The sequence below is a fragment of the Xenopus laevis genome, chromosome 4L (genome assembly GCF_017654675.1).
Source record: "Xenopus laevis strain J_2021 chromosome 4L, Xenopus_laevis_v10.1, whole genome shotgun sequence".
Classification (NCBI taxonomy): domain Eukaryota; kingdom Metazoa; phylum Chordata; class Amphibia; order Anura; family Pipidae; genus Xenopus; species Xenopus laevis.
This window is the reverse complement of record NC_054377.1, coordinates 110658118-110679229: the sequence shown is the minus strand read 5'-3', so window position 1 is coordinate 110679229 and position 21112 is coordinate 110658118. Positions and strand designations below refer to the sequence as shown.

Sequence of the window (21112 nt, the reverse complement as noted above, 5' to 3'; positions counted from 1 at the left end):
AAATAAACTCATCCAAAAAGCGAGAAAACAAATAAGAGGAATAGACAGAGCAGATTTATTGAAAGAGAAAACGAAGGAAGAATCAACTAATGAGCAGCCAAGCTTATCGTTTATCACCACATACACCCCTGGGGCACAAGAAATAAAAAGAATTTTAAATAGACATTGGAATATATTAGAGGGAGATGAACTCTTAAAAGGGAAAATCCCCCAAAGGCCAAAGGTTATATATAAAAGGGCAAATAACTTAAGCCAAATGATAGTGCGTAACTTCATCCCCACAGAGAGAACACAAGGCAAAAAACCAAAGGAGGAGTGGAAAGGTTTTTTTCCCTGCGCACTCTGCAAAGCCTGTAGGTATGGAAAGAAAGGGACACAATTTATATCCAATGTGACAAAAAAAGAACACACTATTGATCACTGTATTAAATGCACAACACAAAATGTGATATATTGTTTAGAATGCCCTTGTGGCCTTCAATACATCGGTAAAACAAATAGGAAATTAAGGGAAAGAATTAATGAACACGTAAGAAATATAGAAAAGGGAGTTATGAACCACAGTGTGTCAAAGCACTTTAAAGAATGTCACAATCAGAAAGCTAAGGATTTGAAATTTTGGGGTATAAGTATAGTACAAAAGGACTGGAGGGGAGGAGACTTAACGAGAAAAACACTACAAGAGGAAAGCAAATGGATTTACAAGATGCACACTTTTATACCACAAGGGTTAAATATTGATATTAACTTAAGAGCTTTTTTATGAAAGATATTGAACACAAAAAATTTAGAACTAATATATGCGGGAGAAACTAATGAGAAGAAATATGTAAAAAATATATGAAATGAAAGATTTTTTCATTTTAAAAAAACAGAGAAACTACATTTCCCATGACTCCCCTGCATTGTTACTTCTAAATGCTATAAAAAAAGTATGTATTTTTTGTATGTATATATGGATGAAAACAAAGTTTTTTGAACATATAAAAAAACAGGGGAAACTACATCTCCCATGATCCCCTCTGATCACTATTTTTGCAAATTTTATTATGTTGTTAGAAATATATATATATCCTTTTGTGGAGCTGGGTTGTTATATTGTGGCCTGGTGGGGTACTAAGCCAGAGGAGTGATGAAAGAAGACATGGGAGAGAAATATACCAGCCTACATTACAGTACATAGAAGATCGAGAGTTATATGCGCCAAACCGGAAGTGAAGTCGCTGGAACGCACAAGCTGGAACGCATAAACCGGAAGTGAAAGCGGAAATCAAACGAACACGCTGGAATGGGCTTTAAAAGGAAGGATACAAACAAAGATGGTAGAGACGCCTCTGAGGAAGCTGGTAGCATCCAGCGAAACGCGTTAGGCATAGTTTGGGGGACGCAACAACCTGGACCAAGGCACCTGGAGCAAGCAGAAAAGATTTTTGGAGCGAGCTGGCAGGACTGCCTCTGGGGACCCCAGAAAAACTGTTTGTTGGACTCAATGCGCAAAAACCCGCAAGGGAAATGTGAGTGTAAATTTTAATTGCTTTTAATTATGTTTTAAATAAACGGTGTTACACTATCATCGGTCTGTATTCCTACTTTGGGAACCTGGAAGGAGTCGAACACTGGAGGAGAAAAACCTGAGAGAGCTTCATATTAAACGCATTATACCACGCCAGTGGTTTGTAAGTAGGCATTTTATATAGAAGGTGGAGGCACCTGCATCCTTGGAATATATTTTATTTTCACAGGAAAAGCACTCTTCCGCCCCTCTGTTCACTTGAATTGCCACTTTCATTCACTAATAGCCACCTGAAGGAAAAAGGGGAAAACACATCCACTTAACATCCAGTGCAAGCACGGGGTGATATTCTACATTGCAAACGTATTGCGCTATGTTTGTTTTTTATTTCTGTTGCCACAGGCGCTGATCGCTCCTTATACGTATTCCCTCTTTTGGGGGTTTATATATTCGATTTTGGATTTATGTACAGTTGAGAGACTGTGAAGGGGTCGGCAAGAAATAATCTAAGAGACTGACATTTTTTCATTGGGCTGCATTTTGTAAGCTTTATTGTTTTTATTGTTTTTATTAGTTTTAGCTTCATGCAAGACACACACCAAAAATCTGCCCCTCCCCAGGCTCCTCTCCTGACTGCATCCGGAATGTTGTCGGCTGGGCTTCAGGGACACTGCTGATGTAAATGAAGAAATGTGACAGAAAATCAGCTATGTGCCAACATAACAGATAGGAGCGCAGGCAGAAGTGGAGGCTAATGCCTGGGTGGGGCTGATTTTTACCTTGTGTATTTCAGTGAGCCAACTTCTTCCTCTGTGTTGCCCTAGACATATTCTCTTCTGAATGAGTCAGCTGGCAAGCCTTCAAAACCAACTATGCAGCTTCCCAATGACTTCATTGGAAACAACGAAACATTGGCGGAACTGAAGGTTCTCAACTTAAAAACTTGCAATGCTAAAGCTGGGCAAATACCATAAGGATCACTGGGTGGAGGGACCCTTTATAATTCCTATTGACTGTTTTTGCATGGTGGAGAAAAAAAAAGTAATTCTAAGTAACTTTTCCGATATAAATTTATTCCAGATCTGAGGGATCCAAAAGTGTTTTGCAAATGAAATTGCAATTGAAAGCATTAGGGCAGTGGCACACCAGGAGATAAATCTCTGCTTCTACGAGCGACTAATCTGTAAAAGCTTCCCAATGACAGTAATGTGAATCGCTGGTGGTAAAACCCATGTGTCGCTTCAGTAACCCAAAATTAGGGATGCACCGAATCCAGGATTTGGTTCGGTAGTCGGCTTTTTTCAGCAGGATTCGGATTCAGCCAAATCCTTCTGCCTGGCTGAACCGAATCAGAAGCCTAATTTGCATATACAAATGAGTGGCTGGGAGGGAAAAGCCGTGACTTTATGTCATAAAACAAGGAAGTAAAAATGTTTTCCCCTTCCCACCCCTAATTTGCATATGCAAATTAGGATTCGGTGCATCCTTACCCAAAATCGCTTGAAGTTTCCTCTTGACCTCTGAAGACACACAGAACTACTAGTAGCTGTTACTTCTCATGGCTACAGAATAGACAATAGTGACAATTGGCTTTGCTAAGATACTATGGGGCAGATTTGTCAAGGGTCGAATTGAAAATTCAAATTTTTAAATTCAGATTTTAGTGTAATTCAACTAGGGAATAGTCCAAATTTAATTTGAATTTAAAAAAAAATTAGAATTTTGAAATTTATCATGTACTGCCCCTTTAAGAATTCGAATGTGACTATTCGCCATCTAAAACCTGCCAAATTGGTGTTTTAGCCTATGGGGCACCTCGTACAATCAATTTGTAGTCGTTTGCTGGACTTGTTGAAAAATTTTTTAAAACATTTCCAACAAGTTGTTTTTTTTTTTTTTGGTGAAAAAACCCCTCAAATTAATCAAATCAAATTTCATACACGTTTGCAGCTCGATCCTATTCATGCAGGTTTTTTTCTCCTTTAGCACTTTCAAACTCGCATACCCAGGAAAGAAAAACTGATACAGTTGCTGTACCAGTACAAAATGCTGTAACTTTTTGTTATCGAGAATCACCTTTCTCAGAAATATTGGTCTCTCTATATGGAATAATCTTGTGTTTGGCTCCATATAGATATTTTTAACTGCAGGTCATCTTGCAATAGATAACTTCTGTTAAACCTGTTGTAATTTGATATAGATATATATATATATATACGCTAAAATCCGTTGTTGCGGTGCACGTCCTTAGGAGCTCTCCGGTAGTTCCTCCATAATATACTTTGAATAATATACGTTGAATAAACTACATTTTTCTTTTTCACTTAAGACCTGCGTGTGCGGACTTTTTCTGATAACTATATATATATATATATATATATATATATATATATATAAAACTAAAAATTTTCAGTAACAGCACTCACGCTAAAATCCGTTGTTGCGGTGCACGTCCTTAGGAGCTCTCCGATAGTTCCTCCATAATATACTTTGAATAATATACGTTGAATAAACTACATTTTTCTTTTTCACTTAAGACCTGCGTGTGCGGACTTTTTCTGATAACTATATATATATATATATATATATATATATATATATATATATATATATAAAACTAAAAAATTTTCAGTAACAGCACTCACGCTAAAATCCGTTGTTGCGGTGCACGTCCTTAGGAGCTCTCCGGTAGTTCCTCCATAATATACTTTTTAGAAATGATGGACAGCACTCACTCTTAATGCAAAAATTCTGTATTAAATATTAAAATACATCACCGTGTATGTGCACATTATTCAGCGACGTTTCGAGCCAAACTTGGCCCTTTCTCAAGCCATATGTGACATGGTGCAAGCATTCAATCTGAATCATCAATGATTTTTAAAGTCCAAAAAAGGAAGTGACATAATATGCAATATGATTCATTCAGTGCAGGGATTCCACCCCGTAACCTGAATAAAAAAACATAATCAGCATAAATACAATACCTCAAGCTATTCTCTTTATAGATACAAATATAAATCATAATCTTTAAGACCATGTGGATGTAGTGTGTTCAATTTGTTAATCCACCATACCTCTCTCTGTTTCAATCGCAATTCACGGTCCCCTCCTCTTTTTAATGGGGGCACCGTTTCCAACACCATGTATCGCAATTGGTCACTGGTGTGCCCATATTCCTTAAAATGTCTTGAGAGAGGTAATGCTAGATTCCCAGTCCTAATGGTTGATTTATGTTGGGAAATTCGTGACTTGATTTTCTGCACGGTTTCCCCAACATATAACTTGCCACAGGGGCACAAAATGACATAAACCACAAATTGGGACAAGCAAGTATAATAGCCCCTAATTTGGATTGCCTCCCCAGTCTCTGGATGAACAAAGGTTTTTCCTCTGATAACATTTCTGCATTGTACACAGTTTAAACATTGGTACATGCCTGTATTGCGAGTACCTAGGAACCTATCCGTATGATCTTCATCTTTCCTTACTTCTGCTCTGGTGACTAATGATCCAATTGTTTTTCCTTTTTTATATGAGATCAATGGGGGAGAGGCAAATTCCCTTACCATGGGGTACGCCCTGCGCAGTATGTACCAATGTTTACGTAAAATCATGTTGACTCTGCCACTTAGTGGCCCAAACTGGCTAACAAAGGTAACCCTAGATCCTCCTACTCTTCTTTTCTTTTTACTGCTAATAATTCTCTCCGCTCTGTCCAATGTCTGTGCTGGATAGCCCCTCTGTCTAAACTTGCCTTTCATCTGTTTGATTTGTTGTTCCCTCACCTTTGGATTACTTACCAATCTATGTACCCGTGTCAATTGGCTGATTGGAATGGACTGTTTCGTATGTAACGGATGGTTACTGGAAAAGTGTAATATCTGATTTCGATCAGTGGGCTTTGAATATAACTTCGTTTGTAAGCCTATTTCTCTATAGATTACAATGTCGAGAAAAGAAATTTCCCTCGAGTTGAACGTATGTGAGAATTTTTCATCCCTCAATTAAATTCTCACATACGTTCAACTCGAGGGAAATTTGCACAGACATTGGACAGAGCGGAGAGAATTATTAGCAGTAAAAAGAAAAGAAGAGTAGGAGGATCTAGGGTTACCTTTGTTAGCCAGTTTGGGCCACTAAGTGGCAGAGTCAACATGATTTTACGTAAACATTGGTACATACTGCGCAGGGCGTACCCCATGGTAAGGGAATTTGCCTCTCCCCCATTGATCTCATATAAAAAAGGAAAAACAATTGGATCATTAGTCACCAGAGCAGAAGTAAGGAAAGATGAAGATCATACGGATAGGTTCCTAGGTACTCGCAATACAGGCATGTACCAATGTTTAAACTGTGTACAATGCAGAAATGTTATCAGAGGAAAAACCTTTGTTCATCCAGAGACTGGGGAGGCAATCCAAATTAGGGGCTATTATACTTGCTTGTCCCAATTTGTGGTTTATGTCATTTTGTGCCCCTGTGGCAAGTTATATGTTGGGGAAACCGTGCAGAAAATCAAGTCACGAATTTCCCAACATAAATCAACCATTAGGACTGGGAATCTAGCATTACCTCTCTCAAGACATTTTAAGGAATATGGGCACACCAGTGACCAATTGCGATACATGGTGTTGGAAACGGTGCCCCCATTAAAAAGAGGAGGGGACCGTGAATTGCGATTGAAACAGAGAGAGGTATGGTGGATTAACAAATTTAACACACTACATCCACATGGTCTTAACAAAGATTATGATTTATATTTGTATCTATAAAGAGAATAGCTTGAGGTATTGTATTTATTCTGATTATGTTTTTTTATTCAGGTTACGGGGTGGAATCCCTGCACTGAATGAATCATATTGCATATTATGTCACTTCCTTTTTTGGACTTTAAAAATCATTGATGATTCAGATTGAATGCTTGCACCATGTCACATATGGCTTGAGAAAGGGCCAAGTTTGGCTCGAAACGTCGCTGAATAATGTGCACATACACGGTGATGTATTTTAATATTTAATACAGAATTTTTGCATTAAGAGTGAGTGCTGTCCATCATTTCTAAAAAGTATATATATATATATATATATATATATATATATATATATATATATATATATATATATATATATAATTTTTTTTTTTTTTTTACACAAAAGCCATGAATATCTTGTAAATTATATCCTTATAAATGGTGAGTTCTGATGTAATTTCTGTCACATTACTCACTGAAACCTGTGTATTATAGTAGATTAAGTACCCCCAGTTGAAATATGAGGATATTACAAGTTACCTTGGAGTTCCATGACCTGTATGAAAACACTTGGCCTTCGGCCTCACGTTTTTATATGGTCATGAAACTCCTCGGTAACTTATAATACAAGGGTACAAGAGGGGGTACTTTATTCACCATATACACATATACACATATACACATATACACATATACACATATACACATATACACATATACACATATACACATATATATATATACATACATACGCACACACAGACACATTCTTTCTATTCTTTCTAAAGATGCACTTCCATTGCTAGGTCTTTTTGTCCAGGCAAGCCTAGTTTGTACTGTATATTTCCTGCTTGATACTAGAAATGTTCAGTTGTGTTTTCAACTGTCGACAAACATATTTATCATAATAATCCTTAACATTCTCAAGCGATAGTCCAAACAAGCATGTTTGTTATTGCTTTAGTATTTTCTGATAATAAAAAGGGGGCAGTGAGTTATATTGGAGCAAGCCCTGTTGCTATTAGGTGCTACTTTAGGTCACGCTTCTCAGGAGTACAGCATGGATACAAGTCTCCTGGGTGTTGGGGCTGCTAGTGAGATGAGGTATTTCCGCTGAGTTGTACTTACAGGCTTCATGAAATCAGGTATATCACTATTGTACATGTACTTTGTGTATGTAATATTATTGTACAGGTATGGGACCTGTTATCCAGAATGCTTGGAAACTTGGGTTTTCCAGATAACAGATCTTTCTGTAATTTGGAACTTCATACCTTAAGTCTACTAGAAAATTACTTAAACATTAAGGGGGTTATTTATCAAAGGTTGAATTTTAGAGTTATGGGAGCTTTTTTTATACCTTGAATTAACCCACAATCTAAATGGTTTCTAATTTAAGAAAAAAAACTTCAAGAGTTGCTGTTGACAACCCAGAAACTCGAATTGATAGCGTTTCTGCCAAAAAAAACCCCCATGGAATCGCTCTAATTGATCGTATTTACGGACGAACCCCTCTGAAAAAACCTCAAACATCATGAAGGCTATTAACATCTTCAAATGGTTCAAGAGACCTCTGCCGTTGACTGCTACATGACCTCGACAGGTTTTAGATGGTGTAGGTTTTTTTTTTAACCCAAAAATAGCTTTTTGCCTCTGAAATTACCTTGAAAACCCAAATTTTTAGTGTATAATGCAACTCGAACCTTATTAAATCTGCCCCTAAATAAAGCTCATAGGCTGGTTGTGTTTCCAATGTTTATTGCAGAGAAAAAGGAAAACATTTTTAAGAATTTGGATAAAATTGAGTCTATGGGAGACAGCCTTTCCAGATAACGTGTTTCTGGATAACTGATCCTATACCTGTACTTTGTATTAATTTACTGTTCTGCAGTACAGTGCTGCATTCTCAAGTAGTGCTATATAAAACAAATCCATTAATGTGCCCTGTGTTGGGCCATTATTATTATTATTATTATTATTATTTTTTTTAAGCTCAAACGAACCTACAGGTCCATTCCAAGGACGTCATCAGCTCTTTTCCTATGGCCCTGACTTCTTGACTCTCTCAGGGGCATTCTGACTTGTATTTCTCTACTGAGAAGCTCCACTGAGCTAAATAGAACTTCATCATCCCCAGAGACCGTTTGTTTACTGAGGCTTCACTAGCAACTGATTTGTGTGGAGCCACTTTGTTCTGCTTGGTTATTCATCTTTGTCTAAAGGTCCCCATACAGGAGCAGAAATAAGCTGCTGACCGATTAATTCGGCAGCTTATTGGGCATTGCATGGGGCACTCAGACGGACTTCCCCTGATTGTTATCTGGCCAAAAGTCGATCGGGCAACGTTAAAAATCCCGTTGGATGGAGGACCGCATCGATTTGTTGATGTGATCCTTGATCCGACCACCCATATGCTCATCGATGTGATCCAATTGGTTGTCCCATGATCAGATCAGCGTGATATTGCCCACCTCAAAGTGGCAGCCTCGGATCTCTACATGTATGGCCACCTTTATGCTCTCATATAATTATTTAAAAATAGTCGTTCTTGTATTTCATAAAGTAACATACTTTAAGAGCCACAACCTTTTTGCATCATGATGTTTGAGAGAGGGAATGTGTGCTGATTCAGCTATTTGAGCTGCATTATTGTGGGAGAATGGCTACCTATTGGCTGTATAACATAACTTTTATTCAGGGCTGGATTTAAAACTCGCGTGCCCCTAGGCTGCTCACACATACCTGGACCTGCTTGCATCCCCCCCCCCCATCTCCTCACAAGTGGTGTGCAGCGGTTGGGGCTCTTTTCATATGTCTGTAAACTTGTGAAGAGGTCAAATACTGTACTTCGAATTAGGCGTTGAAACAAAAATTTCAATAGGGCTACCCAAACATGTTACGTAATGTGCATTTCATATAGTGTTGTTGTGTCACCTGTGACTTCTCACATACCCAAGACTTCTTGCTTAAAGAGGTGGATTACAAAGGAATTTCCCCAAAGTGCTAGGAATTGTTACAGGTTGCTTCCCAGTATTCAGTGACAGGCTGAGAAACTGCTCTGTCCCACACTAGCTTTAGATCTTGACCTGTGATTGAGATGTGCTTTGACAACAGTCCTAAATTGAAGGCAATTTATAGTATTTTTTTCTAGCTGTCCCTGAGATTTTGTTTTCTGATGTCTAAATAGGAGAGTGATTTATTCTTTGGAAACCTGTTGCATATAATTCCATAATGTGGAAATGCCTTTTCCCATAGAATCCTTTTAAATCCACTGTGGTACCTGGCATGTTCTTCATCAACATTTTTCTACTGGCAGAGAAGCCCCTGAGTGTGACCATGGAGCAAGTTATGTCCAAAATCCACCATTCGCTCTAGTGTCTGGAAATTCATTTAAGTAAATGACAGACTGTGCAGCCACGTTTGGGCACTTCTCTGCTGGCAGAAAAAGACAGCATTTAGCATGTATAGCCTATTAACTGATGCGTTTTGAAAAAAAAACATGTTTTCCCATGACAGTATCCCTTTAAGCTAAGTCTATAGACGTAACAACGAATTGCGTAGACATAACAATTGGGATGATCTTTCCTGGGACCAATGTAAAAATTGTTCATTTTCAATTCTGACATTTAGAGCTGAATTTTCTGGTATACAGTAGTGATGTGTGGGTCGGGAACACAGTGATTTATCCAAAGCAAGGCAAGAAAATGTGGCACCCTGACTCAATGTGATGCACTTGACCGAGATCTGTCATATCAGGGTTCCTTAGAAAATGGCTTTTCCCATCCTTTATGAACTTGAGTAAGAGAATCCAGATGGCTAGTACAGAACACATGCCGAACCTATGACTGAGGGTGGCAACACCCAAAATGCGTAAGTTCCTCAGCAGAGCAAAATAAAGATTCATGATTTTGTGGAGATGGTGATGCTGACTGTTAATATTTGATTTGTTATGTGCTGCAAGACATAGATTCAAGATTCCTTTATATGTCAATACAGACTATATACAGTTATACAGCGTATCGAAATCACGTTTCACTCAGCCCCAGTTACCCAGTAGTGTGGTGAGCTTGAGCAGCAAAGATTTTCATGATATGGACAAATACAAAACCCCATTTTTTAATTTTATTTTGGGTTTTAGTGGTAGTACCAGTAGAGGATAGTGATTAAGGGTTTTAAATCTTTCCAAAGCAAATCTTTCCATAAAATAATTAAACCAGTGCTAGAGATGTAGGTCTCCATTATGCTTCACATGTAAATCCTTATCCATACCATATAGAAAAGTGCCATCATTTTATTTTTCTCACGGTAAGTACAAGTATGGGAACTGTTATCCATAATGCTTGGGGTTTACTGGATAATGGATCTTTATGTAATTTGGATCTTCATACCTTAAGTCTACTATAAAATCATTTAAACGTTTCACTAAGAAATATATCTTGGGTTGAATCATGTACAAGATACAAGGTCTCTTATTACAGTGAAAAAGGAAATGGTTTGTAAAAATTTTAATTATTTGGACAAAATATTCTATGGAAGACGGCCTTTGCGTAATTCTGAGCTTTCTGGATAAAGAGTTCCTGGATAACTAGTCCTATACCTGTACAAAAGTCATCCTTTAGATCATGTACGTACTATTCAGTCTATGAGAACCACGTGCAGTGCAAACATTTTTCCAAGGTGTTTTTGTGATTGAGAGATGTAAACAAAAAAATGATGGAAAATGTTCATATGGAAGTTTACAATACTGTATAACTATAGCCCCTCTCCTCTTCTGTTGGTATCCATAAATTTGCTAAGTGTATTGGTGAAAAGTAATTTTTCTCTTTCTCAATATTTTTTCATAAACAGGTGTACACAGGAAAATGATTCCTAACGGATCTTTAAATTTTGAAGATGAACAATTTATCGAGTCATCTGTGGCTAAATTAAATGCCTTGCGTAAAAGCGGACAGTTTTGTGATGTCAAACTACAGGTATTGTTCGTTATAATTCATTCTTTCACATTTAGAATTACACTTACAATCATCATTCAAACATGTCATACTGTTATTTTTAGAATGTTATAGGGATAGCTAACTTATTTTCTTATGTATTTTCAGTACTAAAAACTTTTGCATGTCATTTTAAAATGTTCAATCAAACTGTCTGATGTGGTTTTATTTGAAATATCCACAACGTTTTAAATGCAACTGTAAACAGTTTGTTTTTATTTCTGTTTTATCTTAATTTGTGTTTTCAAACCTTGAAGGTCTGCGGCCATGAAATGCTGGCACACAGAGCAGTTCTTGCCTGTTGCAGCCCCTTCTTATTTGAAATTTTCAACAGCGACAGTGAATCTAATGGCATTTCCCTTGTCAGATTTGATGATTTGAATCCAGAAGCTGTTGAAGTTTTATTAAATTATGCATACACATCTCAGTAAGTAAAAATATTTCAAATATTTCTCAAACTAAACTGTTTATATTCTTTTTAAAATTGTTTTTCTCTAGGTCTGCTTGGGGGACACAGGAACAGTGGTGTATGGCTGGTACATCCAAGAGGCAGGACACAACTAATTAAAAAACTTGCTTCTCCTCCACTGGCTATACCACCAGCAGGCTGAGCTTAACTCAGTTTGAGTTGTGTCCTCGGGAGGTTAGGACTTAATTTTTCTCTAGTCCGTTTTTATGCTGACACCTGGGGTTGTCTGAACATTTACACTGAGTAAAAGAGCTCATTAGCACCCCCCAACGTGAGACCTGTCTCCAGAGTATATCTCCTTTCCCTTGCAGGAGGAGACCAGGTTGGCCGGCAGACAGTAGTGAGCATTATCCAGCACAGGTAAGTCTCCCGGGTGGCTCTCCCTCGACTTCCCCTTCCCTCCTTCCTCCCTCCCTTCCCATGCACCCGTGCCAGACACTGCCCGCACAGACAGGAAAGGGCAGAGGAAAGTCACCCCTGTGCAATGACTCCACAGTCTGGGTGAACCTCTGCTAGGGTAGGGGGGGAAGGGCTTTGACCCCTGTCTGGGGGGACAACCGCATTTCTTCCGGGCTAAGGGGGAGGCCTTGCAGAAGGGCTATGCCTGTTGGCACTACTTTGCCTGCACAACGGACCGGTATCCCTAGCGCGCCTCTCAGAGTGCCGGCTGCCATTTTGTAAGCACGCTCAATGCTCTGGCCATCATTACCGTCATTAACCCATACTGGCAGACCAGCTCTCTCGCGCTTTATACAGAGCGCCGGCCGCCATTTTGGAAGCAGTGCCATTCGCTCAATTCCATCTTCGAGAGCTTCAGTGGAACATCTTGACGTTGTGGAAATGACAATCCCTACTACAAGAGACCCGTTTATCTCACCAGACGAGGGTATCTCTGCATTTGTGGCTGAAGACCAACAACCTGACATTAGGCAGACAGCTAGGACATCCACATTGGCGAGTTTTTCACTACAGATGCAAGCCTATCAGGTTCAGGAGCTGTCCTGTAGGGGAAGTCAACTCGGGGACTCTGGAATTCAGAGGAGAAGAAATTACCAATCAATCCAATAGAGATTCGAGCTATCCGTCTGGGCCTCCTTCATTGGCAACGACAGCTAACAAATCGGACTGACAATTCCACAGTGGTGGCTTACATCAACCACCGGGGGGGGGGGGCATGAGAGGCAGAGGGGCCTTAAACGAGGTCAGGCTAATTTTCCAATGGGCCATGCTTTCAGCCATTTCCCCAACTAGGAAGCAGTTTTTATAAGCAGACAGTCCATAGACCCAGGCGAGTGGACTAACAACAAAGTATTCTACGAGATAGTATTCTACCTCCTGGCAACTCGACACAATCAAAGGGTAGAAGTTTTTCTAGCTCAATACCGAGATCCTCTAGCCTTAGACGTCATTTCATCTAGCGTACGACTCTGCCTCTCCTTCAAAGGATAATGGGACGGCTGCAGACAGAGCAGACATAGCACCAAGGTAACCTTGACGGTCCTGTTTCACAGACCTTCTCAAGTTGTCAGTAGCAGAATCCCTGGACGCTACCTCCTCTGCAGGATATTCTATTGCAAGGTCTAACCCAAATCAGTCATACCTGAATTTGACAGCGTGGCAGATTTTGTCTCAAAGGTTTTTCTCATCCAAAGCCGTAGCACGCACAATGTGCACTGCCAGGAAGCCACTTTTCAGCCAAGACATACCAGCAAGTCTGCAACCAGGGCTGCCATTAGAAATCACGGAGTCCCGTACAACAAAATGGTCAGGGCCCCCTGGTCATCGCCCACCCCCCCTGCTTTCAGCATGCTGCACAGCAGCTCTGTGCACAGAAGATTTCCTCCTATTAAGATTTCCTGTACCCTTGTGGTCCTTTAAGTATAAGTCCCGGTAAAGCTGTACAGGGATTAGATAAGGGGATCCAATGCAGATTTACCGGGACTTATTCATAAAGGACCAATGAGGTTACAGCAGATCTTAATAGGAGAAAATCTTCCGTGCACAGAGCCGCTGTGCAGCACTCAGAAAGCTGGGGGGCCCGGGACAACTGCCCCCCCCCCGATGGCGGCCCTGGGTGCAACCAAACAATGGTGTGTTCAAGTTGTTTCTCAGTCCCTAATACCGAAGGGCTATCCAAGAGTCTGTTTCTTGGTTCTCTAAAGTCTCAGATTCCGCTCTCTCTGTACTATTCCAGTAGTGCCTGACATCAAGACCTCTAGGCAGGGGGTTGGTCATGTAGCTTCCCCCATCCGACCACCAGCTCCCCTCTGGGACCTCACCTTATTATTGCAAGCTTTATAACACCCACCTTTTAGACCACTGGGATCAGTGTATCTTCAATGGCTCACCTATAAGACAGTTATTCTTTTGGCAATTGCCTCAGCAAGACATGTTTCGGAACTCAACGCCGTATCCTGTAAGCCACCCTTCTCGGTTTTCCATCACAACAGAGCAGTTCTCCGAACTGTCCCTTCATTCCTACCTAAGGTGCTCTCAGAATTTCACTTGAACCAAGAAATTACGGTTCCAACCTTCTGTCCTTCACCATCTAATCCCAAGGAGGTGGCTCTACATTCTCTGGATCCTGTTAGAGCTCTAAAATTCTATATTTATAGAGTTAAGGACATTTGCAAGACTAACGCTCTGCTCATCTTGTCTTCGGGACCTCATATGGGTTCACTTGCCACACAATCTGCCATTTTCCGTTGCATCAAGCAAACCATTTAGCGAGCCTACACGGCACAAGTCCAATCGTCTTCAGCTAGGATTGCTGCCCACTCTACCAGAGGGATTATTATTGACATGTATTTATATAGCACCAACATATTGCGTAGCGCTGTAAAGTAAATGTGATTATACAACTAAATCACATGAATTATATACATAGAACATATGGAGTTACATACATCACAATCAATACTGGTACAAAAGGTGAGGAAGGCCCTATGCAAAAGAGCATACACTCTAAAGGGAAAGGAGTAATACACAAGGTGTGGGAGTGGGCAAGATGGAATTAAGTGGTTGAGAAATGTGGTACTGTATGTGGTGTTGCATATGGTAGTTAAAGGAAAACTATACCCCCCAAACAATGTAGGTCTCTATAAAAAGATATTGCATAAAACAGCTCATATGTAAAATCCTGCTTCATGTAAATAAACCATTTTCATAATAATATACTTTTCTAGTAGTATGTGCCATTGGGTAATCATCAATAGAAAATTGCCATTTTAAAAAATAAGGGCCGCCCCCTGGGATCGTAGGATTCACTGTACTCACAAACATACCAACAAACCATACATGTTAGGTAGAGTTGTGTCTTTTGCTTCCACACTTCTTCCTGTTACAGTAAGAGTTGTAGTATTTCTGGTCAGGGGATCTCTGAGACAGCACAGAGACCATCACGAAATGGTGGCTCAAGGCAAGAGATGTAAAAGGGCAATATTTACTTAAATATATATTCCAGTTTGGTAAGATTCTTTAATATGCCACTTAATATGTTATGAACTATCTGTTGCTTAAGTGTTCATTTTGGGGGTATAGTTTTCCTTTAAGCAGAGTGAGGGTAGGCTTCTTGCAAGAAGTGCGTTTTAAGAGATTTCTTGAAAGCAGAAAGGTTGGGAGAAAGTCGGGCAGACCGTGGGAGAGTTCCAGAGGAGGGGTGCAGCCCTTGCAAAGTCTTGAATGCGAGCATGTGAGGAGGTAATGAGAGAAGAGTTGAGGAGCAGGTCCGTAGAGGAGCGTAGTAAACGGTTGGGTGAGTATATAGAGATGAGTTCAGAGATGTAGGATGGGGCAGAGTTATGAAGTGCTTTGAATGTCAGTGTCATTAATTAGAATTTGATTCTGAAAGGTAGCCGAAGCCAGTTCAGGGATTGACAGAATGGTGGCAGAGGAGGAGCGGTTGCTGAGGTATATGAGCCTCGCAGCAGTGTTCATTATGGACTGGAGAGCTGACAGTCTCTGGAGGGGAAGGCCAATTAGAAGAGAGTTACAGTAGTCTAGACCTGATATGGCGAGAGGGTGAATAAGAATTTTGGCAGCATCTTGGGTGATAAATGATCGTATTTTGGATATGTTCCTAAGGTGTAAGTGACATGATTTAATAAGTGACTGGATATGAGGAGTGGATGGCAGGGTAGAATCTAGGATAACCCCAAGGCACCGGGAATGGGGAAAGGGGGTCATAGTGGAATTGTTAGCTATGATGGATGCTTCCGGAATGTTACTGATGTTAGTTGGAGGAAAAAGAACCATTTCAGTTTTAGAGAGGTTTAATTTAAGGTAGCGTTGCGACATCCAGGTAGAGATAGCGGACAGGCAGGAGGAGACGCGAGTTAGGAGTTCTGGATTGAGATCAGGAGATGAGAGATAGATCTGAGTATCGTCAGCATTGAGGTGGTAGTGGAAACGATACGAGTTGATTAAGTTGCCAAGGGAGGAAGTATAGAGAGAGAATAGTAATGGTCCCAGGACAGAGCCTTGAGGAACCCCAACAGAAAAAGGTAGGGGAGAAGATGCTAATCCATTGTAGGAGACACTGAAGGAACAATTGGTGATGTAAGAAGAGAACCAGGACAGGGCTGTGTCACGAAGGCCAAGTGAATGGATGGACTGGAGGAGGAGAGGATGATTTACAGTGTCAACTGCAGCTGAGAGATCAAGCAGTATTAGTAGTGAGAAATGATTGTTAGCTTTAGAAGGTCATTAGTTATTCGAGTCAGGGCAGTTTCAGTGGAGTGTCGTGGCTTAAAACCAGATTGTAGGGATGAGTACATCCTGGGCATTCGTAAATCAGGTCTCGGCAGAACAGCTGTGCGAAGCAGTTACGTGGACTTTGGTCCACTCTTTTCGCAAATTTTTCTATTTCGATACCTTTATGGCTTCTGACACTCACTTTGGCAGAAAGGTGCTTCAAGCCGCAGTGGTTGTTCCACATGAGCCTAACTCTCCCACCCGGGATTTCTGGGACAGGTTTGGTATGTCCCCACTGTTCCTGTGTCTCCCAAGCAGACCTAGAGAAAAGGAGATTTTGTGTACTCACCGTTAAATCTTTCTCTTTAGTCTCTTGGGGGACACAGGGCTTCCCGCCCTGGATTGAGGCTCTCCTTTTGTCTATCAAACATGTTACCTTTTTTGTATTAACTATTACATGTTATTAAGTTATAGAGGATTATTTGATTCCTGTTGATTTTGTTACAAACCGACTTAAGCTCTGCCTGCTGGGAGTATAGCCAGTGGAGGAGCCAGTTTTTTATTAGTTGTGTCCTCCCTCCTGGATGTACCAGCTGTACCCCACTGTCCCTGTGTCCCCCACACAGAGAGATTTAATGGCGAGTACACAAAATCTCCTTTTCTGACCTACGCAAGAGAATTGAAGTGTGCAAGACTTTGTGCAGGACATATGGAATAGATAATGGAAAGAGGCATATGCAAATATTGTAACTTGTAATTTGTAATAAATGTGTACTGAAAAGTTGCTTATAATTAACATTTAATTTCATCATGCTAAATATATTACTTTTTTTGTGTAGTTGCCAATTAAGGCTTATGGTACAAAGCCATACATTTATCACACGTTTATTCTCTTTGTACATTCAATTGGGTACTGTGCATGTATTACTATTGTAAGCCTTTTTATCACAGGCATTGACTGTCAAAAAGAAAATTTGACCGCTGCAGAAAAATATTTTAAGGGGGGTTATTTATCAAAGGTCAAATTTTAGTTATCTGAGCTGTTCTTAGACCTCTCATGAACTAACAACTCAAATAGTTTCTAATTTAAGAAAAAACTAGAATGGAAAAAAACTCAAATCGGCGAGTTCCCGAAAACTTGAATTGATAGTTTTTGGAGACAAAAAAACTCGAATCTATCAAATTGATCGAGTTTTCGATTGAAACCCTCTGAAAAGAAAACTTGAACATCATGAAGGCTATTAACTAGGGATGCACCGAATCCAGGATTCGGCCTTTTTCAGCAGGATTCATATTCAGCCACATCCTTCTGCCCGGCCGAACCGAATCCTAATTGCATATGCCAATTAGGGGCAGAGAGGGAAATCACGTCACTTTTTGTCACAGAACAAGGAAGTAAAAAATGTTTTCCCCCTTCCCACCCCTAATTTGCATATGCAAATTAGGGTTCGGTATTCGGCCAAATCTTTCCAAAGGATTCGGTGCATCCCTACTATTAACATCTTAATGGTTCAAGGGACCTCTGCCATTGACTTTTACTTAACCTCGACAGGTTTTAGATGGTGTATTTTCGAATTCGAGCAATTTCCAGGGTTAAGCTATAATAAATCTTGAAAAACTTAGTTTTTTTTTTTTAACCTGAAAAATCAAACTCAAACCTTAATAAATATTCCCTTAAATGTCTTTCAAACAAAGTGGCTGTCAAAACATTTAGAATAGAAGCTGCTGACTCATTTTTAATTGATTTAATTTTTATTTTAGGCTTAAAGCTGAGACAGATCTTGTTAAAGATGTATACTCTGCAGCAAAAAAACTTAAGATTGATCGAGTGAAACAGGTAATTATTTTCTGTCAGTCTGTGGATATCTAAAAATTTAAGTGACCGATGGTTAGATAATTTATTCACACATACCCAATCTATGGCAAGCATTGTTCAGAGATGTGGCTGGTAGGGATGGGCGAATTTGACACGTTTCGAAAAAAAATTAGGCACCGGTGAAATGCCGCCGACGCCCATTAAAGTCTATGGTCGTCAAAAAAAATTTGTCACGTGGCGAAATTTCTTTTGACACTTTTTTTTTTAACGCACAACTCATCCCTAGTGGCTGGGCCTGCAAACACAATGTTACTATTCAAATGTTTGTAACATAGTTAGGTTGAAAAAAAGTCACGTCCTTCAAGTTCAACCTTTTAACTTTTTTTGACCTGCCTAACTGACATTTGATCCAGAGAGAGGCAAAAAACCCCATCTGAAGCATCTCCAATTTGCTTCAGAGGCAATCTTACTAGTCCGTGGATCAACTTGTACTATGAGCTATATTCCATAACCCTGTATTACCTCACTTGCTAAAAAGCCATCCAACCCCTTCTTAAAGCTATCTAATGTATCAGCCTGTACAACTGATTCAGGGAGAGAATTCCACATCTTCACAGCTCTCACTGTAAAAAACCCCTTCCGAATATTTAGGAACCTCTTTTCTTCTTATCGGAATGGGTGACCTTGTATCAGCTGGTAGCTGGTAAATAAAGCATTAGAAAGATTATTATATGATCCCCTTGTATATTTATACATAGTTATCGTATCACCCCTTAAGCGCCTCTTCTCCAGCGTGAACATCCCCAATTTGGCTAGTCTTTCTTCATAGCTAAGATCTTCCATACCTTTAACCAGCTTAGTTGCCCTTCTCTGTACCCTCTCTAATTCAATAATGTCCTGTTTGAGTGATGGAGACCAAAACTGTACGGCATATTCTACATGGGGCCTTATATGTGCTCTATACAGTGGGAGAATGACCCCCTCCTCCCGTGACTCTATGCCCCTATTAATACAGCTCAAGACCTTATTTGCCCTTGATGCTGATGACTGGCATTGCTCGCTACAGCCAAGTTTATCATCTACAAGGTCTCCAAGGTCCTTTTCCATTATGGATTTGCCTAGTGCAGTCCCATTAAGGGTATAAGTAGCTTGTAAATTTTTAGATCCCTGGTGCATGACTTTACATTTATCAACATTGAATCTCATTTGCCACTTAGCTGCCCAGATTGCCAGTTTGTCAAGATCGTGTTGCAAGGATGCCACATCCTGGATGGAATTAATTGGGCTGGATAGTTTTGTGTCATCTGCAAACACTGATACATTACTTACAATACACCCCCCAATAAACAAGTTAAATAAAAGTGGACCCAATACACGCAGAGCATGTACCATTAACAACCACCCTCTGTACCCAATCCTGTAGCCAGTTTCCTATCTATGTGCAAATGACTTCATTAAGCCCAATATAACTTAGTTTAGAAAGCAGTCATTTGTGGGGCACTGTATCAAACACTTTGGCAAAAATCCAAATAGATCACATCTATTGCCCCCCACTGTCCAGCATCTTGCTTACCTCATAATAAAAAGTAGAACTCATTGGTTGTATAGTGCTTGTCAAAAATGCACCCATGGCTTCAAGTGCAGTTTGGGACTTCAAGGAGAACTAAAGCTTAACTAAACAAGCAGCTAGACATGTTGTGCATTGTTTTTTTCTTCTGTACCAGCCAAAGGCAACCACAGATCCAAAGATCTGTGCCTCCAAAGTAACTCCTCATCCTCTCTTCTGCTGATTCATGGCACATGCTTTGTGCTGCTGTCAGTTACTCAGCTTAGAGACCACCTCAAAATATACAGTACACATAGAATATAAATGTCACAATTTACAGCTGATTAGTAATTAATACACATAATTACTACATGGCAGCACAGACACCAGTGCAACTAGCACCAAAATTGATTAATTATCCCTGTAGCATCAGCTTATATTACATGCAAACCTCCTCCTTTTCTGCTTGATAATTTACACTGACCCCTAAGCTTAGCTTCTCAACAGCTGCTTAGAGCCCACTGAGCACGTGAGTGTCTCACACTTTCCAAGATGGTGACCCCCTGTGACAAGTTTTAAGTCCTGGATCATTGCTGCTATTGAGAAGCTGAAACTTTAGGCTGGTGCAATAAGTTCAGTATATAAAATGACATTTTCAGTCACATTCATTTTTGGGGTTTTCTTTAAACCACATGCTGTTGACACAGGGGAAACTATGCTTCCATCTAGGTTAAAGGGATCCTGTCATCGGAAAACATGTTTTTTTTCAAAACACATCAGTTAATAGTGCTACTCTAGCAGAATTCTGCACTGAAATCCGTTTCTCAAAAGAGCAAACTGATTTTTTTTATATTCACATTTGAAACCTGACATGGGGCTAGACATTTTGTCAATTTCCCAGCTGCCCCTGGTCATGTGACTTGTGCCTGCACTTTAGGATAGAAATGCTTTCTGGCAGGCTGCTGTTTTTCCTTCTCAATGTAACTGAAGGAGTCTCCGTGGGACATGGGTTTTTACTATTGTGTGTTCTTAGATCTACCAGGCAGCTGTTATCTTGTGTTAGGGAGCTGTTATCTTATCTGGTTACTTTCCCATTGTTCTTTTGTTTGGCTGCTGGGGTTGAAAAGGGAGGGGGTGATATCACTCCAACTTGCAGTACAGCAGTAAAGAGTGATTAAAGTTTATCAGAGCACAAGTCACATGACTTGGGGCAGCTGGGAAATTGACAATATGTCTAGCCCCATGTCAGATTTCAAATGAATATAAAAAAATCTGTTTGCTCTTTTGAGAAATGGATTCAGTGCAGAATTCTGCTGGAGCAACACTATTAA

General features: G+C 40.0%; 1 protein-coding gene across 2 annotated transcripts in view; it reads left to right on the top strand.

Moving 5' to 3' along the window:
- ivns1abp.L (influenza virus NS1A binding protein L homeolog) overlaps window positions 1-21112 on the top strand; it is a 36539-nt gene that overhangs the window by 2037 nt on the left and 13390 nt on the right. The window contains exons 1-4 of one of the 2 annotated variants that reach the window (XM_018256772.2): window positions 10119-10137; window positions 11116-11240; window positions 11516-11685; window positions 18181-18256. In XM_018256772.2, the coding sequence (XP_018112261.1) occupies window positions 10134-10137; window positions 11116-11240; window positions 11516-11685; window positions 18181-18256 (375 nt within the window). In that variant the 5' untranslated portion in view covers window positions 10119-10133. 2 annotated transcript variants of the gene reach the window in all.